Here is a 12,143-nt window from a genome sequence, read left to right on the forward strand (position 1 = left end):
TTGCTCAATATTACTAGCAATTTTTTTGTTTTTAATTCACTCTTACTAATCCCAGTAAGCTCAAATGCTAATATAAAGCTATCTAATTCAAGAAACTGACAAAAGAAACAAAAGAAATGAGAAAACAAATAATTTCACACACCAAGTAGAAATACCCACAATACTAAATTCGCGTGGCAACCATTTCACATGTTACAATTGGCTGCTATGATCACAAAGTGAGCACTTCACCAGCTCCAAAGTGCTGAGGTTCTGTAAAGGTGTTATTTACACTATATTTTTGCTTTGAGTATTGCATCAGACAAGACCATATTGTAAAATGAGTTTATATCTTGAAAAAATGTTTTATAATGATACGGTTTGTTTTGGAATTTATGTAAACTAAGTCCTTTGCTGCCACTGAATCTTTGAAAGCGAATTAAAATAAGTAACAGCATGAACAGCAGTCCATAACCAAAAGATTAAGTGGTGAAGTTCTTTAGGTGGGTGAAATAGCTGAACACTACAACAGCTAAATTAATAAATCAGAAATGTATAGACATATGATGCACTGAATAATGTATAAAATCAGACGTCTTGACAATGATTCACAATCCTGAGCTTAATTACTGCCAAAATTGTAAAGGAACAAATACCAACACAAACACTTATATTGTCACAACACTTCATATGTCACAACATTTGTTTTTTCTGACAGTTAAAACATCTATCTTTAAAACACAGTAGCATAAGACAGTCTTCAATCCGTGTAGTGCAGTGAAATTGACAGATTTTAAACTACATACATTTTTTTCATAGAGAGTTTGCTGAAGTTCTTCAACATTTCTATTGCTAATTTTAAAATTTGTAAAAATTTATACATTTTATGACCTAAAATATTTAAATGGGGTTATGTCTCACCATTGTTGAAAAATGCAACTATAGTATTCAAAAGAGTCACTTGATTCACAATCTTGCATTATTATAGAGTGTAATGTTAAATAAGTTTTTAATAACCAAAATCTGCTTAGCTCAAAGAATTGACATGTCATGCAATTTCACATACCTGGTTGGTTCCTTCTGGTGGCATTGGGGAAGGGGATTTAGACTGGAATGCATCCTGAGACATGAAGCCAGAATCATGGGATGACACACTGGACAGCCTCATTGGAACCTGCTGGGGTTGGTTGGAGCTGCGGTAGCGATAGTGTGAAGTGGGCGAGTGAGAGTGGGATCCACTGGATCTGGAGTCACTACTGTTAACGCTGTTCAGACTGCTAAGAGAGACAAAAGGGAGGGCAGGAAGGGGAAGACCTTATACAATTAAACACTCAAGCCCCACATATCAGAAGCAACAGCCATTTAATCAAGAAAACAAAATAAATAAAAACTCTGCCATTGATACAAAAAAAACAAATTGTTGGGCATTTGCTTAACCTAACACGCCAGTTGATCTCTTCAGCCTACAACAGTATTACCATGTTTACTCAAATTAGCAGTGTGTTCATCCAATAAACTAAAGACAACAATACATTTTATAATTTTTATTCTTAGTCGGAGGAAAAATTAGAGTGAGCATTGGTGACATGAATGCAAGCATGGCATGCCAATAGCTACTGCAGTCACAGAAAATGGGAGCTTTTCTCAACAATGAAGAACACTTGGTCAGAGACAGGAACAGAAGATAGACTATCACATTAGGATACATTTATTCTTCTGCAAATATAAAATACTTTGGTGTTTGTCCTTTGCTTAAAATGAAACAATTATTTAAGCAGAATTTTCAACTACTCTGTAATTTTACAATGCACAAACTTTTTTACATTGTACTTGGAGCACAAAATACATACTAGATCATAAGACCATAACATCACAACATCCAAGAGCAGAATTAGGCCATTCAGACTATCGTGTTTGCTCCATCATTTGATCATAGCTGAAATATTTCTCAACCTCATTATCCTGCCATCTTCCTGTAATCCTTCATCCCTTTACTAGTCAAGAACCTATCTATCGCTGTCCTATATACACTTACGACTTGGCCTTCACAGCTCCAGTGGAGTTGATGTCTCAATTTAAGTAAAATAAAAGAAATTCTGTGTCCTAAAATGTTGATTCATAGACAATGCAAATAAATTAATTCCTTGGCTATCAGAAAGTCAACTTTAAGTTAAATCCACTTCAAAATAAACAAGCTGTAAAGAATTCTTTGTGGATCAGAATGGATCCCAAGTGGACTGTTCAGCATCTGAACCTCAGCTTCAGTTAAATAGTTGACTTGAATGCTATTTTCCAAGTTGAATTCAGATCACGAGAAGACAGGAAATGAAACTTAATTTAGGAAGTCCATCAAGATAAGTAAAATGGTCAAGAAGAAAATAACCATGGAGAATGCTATGCCTCATGAAATCTCAAAGCATGATACAATTGGCTGTTTACATAAATGAAAATGAATAATCAAAAAGGAATGGGTAGAGAAATAGGACCAAGTGGACTGTTTTAAGAGAGACAACACAGGCCAGATATCAAGTTTATGTTATATAGAAATAAATGAATCAAATGTTAATCATTAACAGGAAATGTCTTTGTAAAGTTTCAATATTTTTAAACATAAAATTGCTTTTGAAATTCTGCAGCTATTAACCACATCAGTGGACTATTTATATTTGAACAAAAGCCATGCCTCTCTTTCATAGAGAAAACCAATCAAATTAGAGGGCAAGACACAGTAACAGAATTGACTGCAAAATTGTTCAAGTAAACTTGGAAAATTTTTACACAATCCCTTAACCTGCACTACAAAACCACTACACATATACAATCAGTAATTGCCTGTACACTTACATACCTGCAGACACTGGATTTCCTGGACATGGTGGTGCTTGGGGAAGATGGAGGGGTTTGATATGTCCAGTTATAATCAGACCCCTTCAGGTCAATAATTACCTGGAAAAATTATAAACTTGAGAATGTAAAGTAAAACAAAATGCATTTCAAAAATTGCTTGTTTGATAAATCAATCAGTTTAACGATGCTAGTCGAAAACCTGAGGTTTAATTCCATTAATTTCAACATTGCTATTGTGATGATACTGTAGCTTTGAGAGGTGCGTTTTGTCTGGTTTCTCTGAGAGAGACTGGGGCACAGGTGAGGAGCAGTACATGAAAAGATAAACAACTTGTGAAGCCTTGAAGTTTTTTTTTTAAGTTGGAACAATAGAAGTAACATGAATGGCTGCGGTCTAGTTCCCAATATCGAACCAGGATTTTTAGTTTTTATCAGTAACAGAAGCTGCTGGGGTTGTGAAAAGTTGCCACATCTCTATTTGTTACAGATGAAAGTTGGAGTTTTCTCTCCCTCTGTCTCAGAAATGTCTTTTGACGCTCGTTCCACCTAGATTGGAGAATTGCACTTGAAACAATCGGTTTTCTGAATTTGCCTTTTGCCAAGGATGTTTTTATGGGATGTTACTATATTGGAATAGTTAATTAGTGATAGTTACTATATGTACTATTCTGTTAAGATTTTCCACATTGTTAAGTCATTTAAATTCCTTATTTCTTTTGTTCTATTTTAACTATAATGGACGAATAAAGTGTGTTTGTTTTAGATCCAATAGTTTGACCAATCAAATTACATCTGGAACCCAACACCCAACATTTGCCTTTAAAATTAGAAAAAAGTTAGGGTGTACACTATGTTCTGAATATTTTGAGGGTGTTGGTCGGATCCACAACACTATACATTTAGAGAAAACCAGACAGAAATATCATTACAGCATTTTTACTGACGCATGAAATTTCTGAATGACATTAAATCACTTTATTTATCAAAGTAAACTTTATAAAGCATAATTACAATGATAAACATTATGTTAAGGAAATATCTCTGTAATTTCAAGGGCCACTGACTCACTGACCTGCTCACTGGCTGTTGGCAATTTGTGAGGATCCATCGTCAAGTTAGTCAAGTCATCTGTAATAGTCTGCAAATGGGTTACTTCTCCCAGCATTGACATCTCTTCTTCCTAAGAGAGAAACAGTACTTACATTTTAAAGAAGTTATATTAAAGAAGGGGAGTGTCCTAATGAATTTAATGCTATCTAGATCTTTAAAATTTTATTCACTGGATTAGTGACTAGAACAGTATTTATTGCTCATCTTCAATAGTTCTGTTAGTAAGCTGTTTTCCTGAATCATTGCAGTCCTTGTGTACTGGCAGCTGTAGTGATGTTAGGAAGGATCTTCCAGGACTTTGACCCAGTGACAATGAAGGAATGGCAATATAGTTAAAGTTGGGATGGCATGTGACATGGAAGGGCACTTACAAATGGTAGTGTTCCCATACATTTGCTGCCCTTGTCCTTCCAGGTAATAGAGATAGCTGTTATGGAAGGTGCCCTCAAAGGTGCCAGGGTGAGTTTACATAGTACATTTTATAAATGGTATATACTGCTGCCACTTACAATTGATGGTGAGAGGAGTAAACAGTGAAGGTTGTGGTTGGGGTGTCAATCAAGTGGGCTGTTTTGGCTTGAATATTACTGAATTTCTTCATTGTTATTAGAATCTAATCTAGGCAAGTGGAGCATATTTCATCAAATTCCTGACTATGCCGTGTAGATAATACACAGGCACTGGGGAGACTGGGGGCTGACAGAATTCTCACCACAGGCTTCCTTCATCTCAGATATTATTCAGGGTCTTGTAGTACTTAAATGGATGAGGCGAAAATGATGACTGCAGATGCTGGAGATTAGATTCGAGAGTGTGGTGCTAGAAAAGCACAACAGGTCAGGCAGCATCCGATGAGCAGGAAAATTGATGTTTTGAGATGGTGGGAAGAGCATAAGTAAAGCAACTGAAGATGATTGGCCCAGGACACTGCTTGGAGGAACTCTTGCACAGATATCCGGGGCTGAAATGATCAATCTCCAAAAACCACAAGCCCTTTCTTTGTACTAGATATTAATCCAATCAGCAGAGTGTTTTCCTCTCTGACAACAGGAATGAGATATGTCCAAATCAGAAAGGTGCATGACTTGAGCTTGAACCTACAGGTAATGATATTCAGATATTATCAAAAGTCATAACTTTGATGTCAGAGGTTGCAGGAAAGTGAAATATGATCAAAATAATCTTAGTGGATGAGTGCACCTTGCAAATGCTTTCTCTGGCACTACAGTATTGATGGAATAGAGAATGTGGATATAAAGTCCACTATGGCAGTGTGTATGAATCAAATCAGGCTGTCCTGTTTTAGTACGACTGTTGCTATAGATGCAACCAATCATGCAAGTGGTGATTTCTTTATGACTTTCACAACTTAAGCCCAATGGATGACAAGGAGGCTTCAAGGGCACAGGTGGTGAAGTTCTCATTGCAAAATAGCCAGTCTCTTCTGTGCTTTTATAGCTACCGTGTAAAAATTGCTTGTTCGATTCAGATTCTGGACAACGGTCATCCTTATGCCCAGCATTGTGATGGTGAGGACTCTATGTTAATGGGGGTGGCCATTGAAGTTTGGTAAAATAGTTGGGTTTTATTTTCATTACTTGATATTTGCTTGCTCGTGTCAACTGCAATTTGCCAGCTCAAGCCTGGCATGTTATCCAGTTCCTGCTATTGGCTGATAGTGTGGCTGTTTCATTATTGGATTAGAGTGTGTCATAGGTAGTCCCTTTTGCAGGATTCAGCCACATCCTACTTCATAGCTGGATGGTTCTTGACACTCATCTATGGCATTGTATAGCTATTTGTGTAAAGCAGCATCCACAACTTGATAAATTCACAGGCCACTCCAGAAGAAGATATTATTCAGGCCAAGTTCTCGTGTGAGGAATAATGCCCATCTCCAACTGTCCAGTGAAAAAAGTTGCCTTGACAGATGCAGTAATATGATTTCATCTACTGTATTGGTACTGAAAGCACTGCAAGACGTCTATTTGAACAGCTCTAAAGTTCAATAGCATTGATGCAGAAAGTGCTACTGTTGATTGCAACTATCAAGCATATCACCGGTCATCTTGATTTGTCAAGCCACAAGGAAAGGCTGTGCAAGACCGAGAATGTACGGAGCTAGCCAAATATAATACATTGTTACAGTAATTAACTCATGCACGGGTGCTTTCATGGACACGCTTTACAGTGAGTTTCACACAAATCCAATTATACTCTGAAAAACACTCCTTTAATACCTTCACCCACACTAAACTGTATTGCAAGCAATGCAAAAAAACAAAAATAGAACCTCTACTTATGAAATAACTACACAGGGGCCAGTATCCCATCATTAAGTCACCTTCTATTTACTTGTCATGTACACTGACTGTGGCCAGCTAGCTTGGTGTCAGTCACTTGAACAGAGTAGATTCCAAATCCCTGTTTATTTGTTCTTTTCCTCTTTTTCTAAATACCCTGTTCATACTTTACTTTTCCAGGCACCTGAACTGAGGAGATTCTAAGCTTCTGTTTTTTTTTCCTCTCTTTTATCTTTAACCCCCATACAAGCACCTAACAGCAATAATGCTTATTTATTCTCCAGCACCCATGTCATGTGTGCGTGCAGGTATAGGACACAGTGAAGAACAACAAGTGCATAAATCTTTATTCATATTCCACCATCAGGAAGAAAAGAAACACCCGAGTGGCTAGTGACAAGCAGTGCCATTCTCAACAAAGGGGAATGCTAAGTGATTAAAAAAAGCAAAGAGGAGGGCAAGGATTAAATCAAAATAGAGTCCGAGGAGGAAATAAAACACTCCACACCCCACAGTGCCCACCTCTCCCTGAAAACCTCGAGGGTGTTCGTGGGCACCGCATGTTCCTTCTCCAGAGACATCCAGGCCTGGACATAACTGTGGAAGAGTGGCAGGCAATCGGCCCTAACAACCCCCTCCACGGCCCACTGCCTGGACCTGTTTATGGCCAGTTTGGCCAGGCCCAGGAGCGGACCCACGAGGTGGTCCTTTGACTTGCCCTCCACGCCCCCCCCCCGCACCGAGTGTCCAAAAATCAGGAGCGTGGGGCTGAAGTGCAACCAAAACATAAAAGAAGGTCTTTAAGGAAACTAAAAAGGGAGTTTAAACGCCCACACCCTGTATATACACATGGTCCATGGACTCCACAGAACAAGCAGTTGGGTTGAGAGTCCGAGAACAACCGCAATCTACAGTTACACGGGACTGCTGCGTGCAACACCCTCCACCCCATATCACCAAGCGAAAGGGGGAGGACTCCCATGTAGAGACCCTCCACTGGGGATCTCAAATGACTGGTGGCAAATGGGCATGTCAAGGCGTGTCCAGGGGATGGATAAGGGCGAAGAGGTGGATGGTATGCAACAGCAGTCAATATATGGTCCGCTATTTTACATTCTTAAAATGGAACTACACTCAAAACCTTGAGTTGGCGCAGATGTGGGGCACAGACTCTCAAGGGAGGTACAGAGCTTGGGGCCAATGTGAAATTCCATTCAGGCAGGGGGACGTGTGGACGGAATTCCACCGCACATGTGAGCATCCTCCATCTGTCAGATCCGAGCACCGCGTTTTAAGGTGTCGAATGGCAGTGGTCGAGAACTGGACGTCTACCACTGCCCTGCTCACTAAATCCTGCAGCAGTATCCAGCTCAGACCATTACCATGCAGCACATCCCCAACCCGGGTCACCCTTGCTGCAGAGGCCCTCCCCTCCGGCAGCTACATTTGATTGGCCAGGGATTCCTGATTGGCCCAGGTAAACAACTGCAATCCAGGACCTCAAAGTCAACAAGGTCCAGCTGGTTCCAATCACTACAACTTGGTTTCGTAGAACATACGATCTCTACTTGATAAAGACAACAGCTTCCAATTACGGGATGGTACTTTTGTGGCTGGCATTGTGATAACCTGTATACCATACTGATGATGCTGCTTTCAGCTCACCCAACTAGCTAAGGAGAGTCAGCTAACAGAACTATCAGCAATTACATATTATTTTGGATTTGCAAGCTAAAGAATAAGATCCTGCTAAATATTTGAATACTCTCCCTGGAGGAAAGAAAAACCCCATGACTTGATACTTATCACATGTGAATAAGTATGTGACAATCAATGGCGCATATGCTCACTTATTAGTCCTGAGGATATCAAAGACAAATTCTACAAGGGTTTGGGCAGAACTATTGCAAATTCCACAGGAGGACAATTTCAGCATTGTAAACTTCAATACGGGATCAAAGAATATGAGAACGCAAAATGGCATGCTTCGCAGTGTTTCCAACTGCTGAAATATGTCAATCATTAACTGTATCTTTAGGCAGAAGGATGAGAACAAAGACACTTTGATGCATCCAAGATCTAGACACTGAGATTAGATGGACTTTATCGTCACTCGGGAGAGCAACATAAACTATGACCACCACGGTAAAAGGAATTTAGGAATAGAAACAGTCCATTTAGCCAGTGAGCCACAGTATTTATATTGCTGGCCCAGTTCAATTTTTGGTCAAGGAATTTGATGATTGGAAATTCAGCAATGATAATGCCATTAAATGTTAAGGAGCAATGATTAGATTCTCTCTTGCTGGAGACTGACATTGCCTGGCTCTTCGATGATGTGGATATTACTTGCTACCCATCAGTCCAAGTCTGATTAACATCCAAATCTCATTGCATATGGACATCAGCTGTTTCTTTATCTGAGGGGTCATGAAAGCTGCCAAACATGGTGTGATTATCACAGACCATCTCCATTTCTGATTTTATTATGGATGGAAGCTTATTAAGAAGCAGCTGAAGATAGTTAGCTCTAGGATTCTACTGAGGAATTCTTGTTTTGATTTAATTATTGTCATATGTACCCTGTTACAAAATACAGGGAAAAGTTTAGACCAAGTTTCTCAACCATTCATCATAGTACAGACCTTCAATTCTAGAGATTAGCTTTGTGGTTACTCATACCCTGGTAGTAACATACATCAACATATGGAACTGAAGTAACGTCTCTTCCCATCAATCAGAGTTGTAAATTCAAAATTTATTTTAAAATTAATCCCATGTTGAAAAATCATTTGCACTATGATTTGCGAATTATACCATCATACTACTACCAATTTCATTTTTCTCAAAAAATATTTAAATTATCAGATAGCAGTTGTGTAATTTGAATTAAAAGTGGACAACATTTAAGGGGAAGTTGGTTCAAGTGTTCTTGTGCTTTACAAAACAAGGAATGTCTGCAAAATGAAGTGTACAGAATGTTGCATAGTTTTGTTTTGAGGAAATGAAACACAAACAATTATACAGTTAATTGACCAACTACATAAAAGTGTTCATTTTATTCATGAAAAGCGGTTTTGTAATATTAGTATTTAATGCTTAATTACTTAAAATTACCTGACTTTCTTTCAATGCTGACTATTCAATTATACTCAATTAAATGGTCTTAGTTCATTATCTTTTATAATTGAATAAGGAAAACTGCTCATTTGTGTGTTAGAATGTGATTTTGATGTCAGTGTTATTAATCATAGCATAGCTTTGAAGTACAAACCTGACCTAAAAGAAGAAACACAAGTGAATATGTCAAATTATGCATCACACTGTTGTTATCTATCTCTACCTTCTACAAACTTAGTAAATAAACTCCAACAATCATTTGGCAATACAATAGAACCACAAGTGTCCATAGTCACAACTGCCTACAATGACAGGCAAAAGGTAATTTTCACTTCTTCCATTGGCAACAGTCTTTAGTGCTGTAAAGTTGATCAGTTGCCTTATTCATCTGCTCTGACAATGTAAAGAGTCAGCCAAAGGCACACCCACTGTTAACCATAGCCATCCTCCAGTTTTTGAACAGAATTAACCACCAATGTTCTCATAAACTGCAATTTGGATTTCTGGGCATGTGGCACTAATCTTGGCTTGAAGATTAATTCATAATCAACCCTGTTTATAGGCACTACTGCATACAAAGAACCAGCATTCATATTGATTTTGGAGGCTCTCTCTCTCAGCTGAAAAGCACTGCAGACTTGAGTGAGCTCACATTACCTTTCAATTCCCAACTTCATGATTGGCACTAAGAGTATATCTGGCTGACTTTCAAGTCTGGGGCAAGTTTCACACCTCGAACTGCAGACAGGTGAATGGACTATCAGCAGAACAAGAAAATCAGATGATTTTGCTAGCAGAACTGAAAGGGGGAGTGTGTGGAAAGACTGTCCAAACTTTAGAACAGCAATTGTCAGTGTTGTTTTGATGACCGGGAAAGGGTGGAAAAAACAAGTCTTCTCTATCATGCAGAATATTTAGTTTTACACTATCACACAAAGCAATTTTTTTTATATTGGTGCAAAGAATTTCAGGCAATTTAAAAATTTTGGTGAAATGAATATTTAATAGTCTTTGCTCAGATGTCAGAATGCATATTTTGTTACGGCCACTTTTCTACATGGCTTCAGCCAAAGCTCAGTTGTAGCACTGACTCCTAGTCAATAGGAGTGAGATCAAGGCCCATCCCAGAGATCCAACCACAAGCCCTCAGTTAAAAATTACGTTTATGTATGTAAATCTCTTCTTTCAGTAAAGCAACTAAGTGAATCATGGGTACTGAGAGGAATTGGCGCTAAAGCTGGAGTTGGGCTCCTTCAAATATCTTGTATCTACAGAAACAAATGCATATGCTGAAATTCATATGAAGTGCTTGGAAATAGCTTGCAAAATAAAATAATTAAAATAACTAAAAATACTTCATAAATTCAAACTAGACAATATTTATTGAACTTATTAAATATCTCAGAACTGAAACTCTGCTCTACATGGTGGTCAGAATATCAGTTAGATGTGTGGCTTAGAGGTTCTTTCATTCCTTCCACCACCTCGACTTAGCCTCAATATGTCACAGACAGTGTGTTCTGCATCTAAATGAATTGACAACCAAATTTTAGTTGGTGAAGACATTTGACTTCCTCTTGGATGCTTTGAGGGCATAACAAAAAAAAAATTCCATACAGATGTCTTTGAGTGATTTAGAGCCTGGATACTGGACATGTCAGCATGAGGGAAGACCCTACTGTTAGATCATCTTTGCCACTGCATGTGATGGATCTTTTGAAGACACTGCTGGTGTTGATGTGAGGTGCCTGCATGGTGTCACAGAAGATCTTGCCCCTCTTCTGTGAGGCCTATTGACTTATGTTGGAGGATTCTGATTAGGAATTAAGTTCAAGGTGGCACACAACTGCTCAATCAGCTTAATATTCCTCTTCTGCTCACTGACTTTGTAGCTGCATTGAATTTTCACTAGAAAATTCCTCTCTGTGGAATGCAAGCAATTCCCACACATGAGCCTCAACCATGTCATAAAAATGAACTTGCCTCTAAAAGGTGATGATTTTACACTGAACCTCAGAGTCTGTACTGAGAGATTCTCCTTGGTCACTGACCCATTCAAGCCACAAGAGAAAGTGAGGACTGCAAATGCTGGAGAGTCAGGATCATAAAGTGTGGTTCTGGAACAAGCACAGCGGGTCAAACAGCATTTAGGGAACAGGAGAGTCGATGTTTCAGGCATTGGCCCTTCCTGATAAAGGCCTCATGCCTGAAATATCGCCTGACCGGCTGTGATTTTTCCAGTGCCACATTTTTCGGCTCAAATCAAGCCACAGTCACACATTGCTCAGACACAATAACATGATTCCATCTAATGAATCAACAGTATTGTTGAAGCTCCTGTTTGCTGAAGCTATGTCAAAATTCCCTGAGAGATGATATATTCTCACCATCTGCTGCCATGTTGAGTTGTGAAAAGGTACAAGAAAGGTTGTAGACCTTTAATGCTGCTATTCCTCCATGATTCATGGAATGGAGGTGTGAAGCCACACTGGGTGGCAGAAAAAGCATCTTTGATTAGATTAGATTAGATTAGATTACTTACAGTGTGGAAACAGGCCCTTCGGCCCAACAAGTTCACACCGACCCGCCGAAGCGCAACCCACCCATACCCCTATATTTTACCCCTTACCTAACACTACGGGCAATTTAGCATGGCCAATTCACCTGACCCGCACGTATTTGGACTGTGGGAGGAAACCGCAGACACGGGGAGAACGTGCAAACTCCACACAGTCAGTCGCCTGAGTCAGGAATTGAACCCGGGTCTCAGGCGCTGTGAGGCAG

General features: G+C 39.1%; 1 protein-coding gene across 3 annotated transcripts in view; it reads right to left on the reverse strand.

Annotated features, from left to right (window-relative positions):
* The window catches only part of LOC132813528 (protein MTSS 1-like), a 190,464-nt gene that overhangs the window by 12,735 nt on the left and 165,586 nt on the right, over positions 1-12,143 (reverse strand). For all 3 annotated transcript variants that reach the window (XM_060823178.1, XM_060823190.1, XM_060823182.1), the window contains 3 exons: positions 3,899-4,006; positions 2,828-2,925; positions 1,046-1,256 (listed from right to left, as the gene is read on the reverse strand). In XM_060823178.1, coding sequence (XP_060679161.1) covers positions 1,046-1,256; positions 2,828-2,925; positions 3,899-4,006 — 417 coding nt within the window. The remainder of the gene's footprint in view (positions 1-1,045; positions 1,257-2,827; positions 2,926-3,898; positions 4,007-12,143) is intronic.

Source organism: Hemiscyllium ocellatum, chromosome 4 (genome assembly GCF_020745735.1).
Source record: "Hemiscyllium ocellatum isolate sHemOce1 chromosome 4, sHemOce1.pat.X.cur, whole genome shotgun sequence".
Lineage (NCBI taxonomy): Eukaryota > Metazoa > Chordata > Chondrichthyes > Orectolobiformes > Hemiscylliidae > Hemiscyllium > Hemiscyllium ocellatum.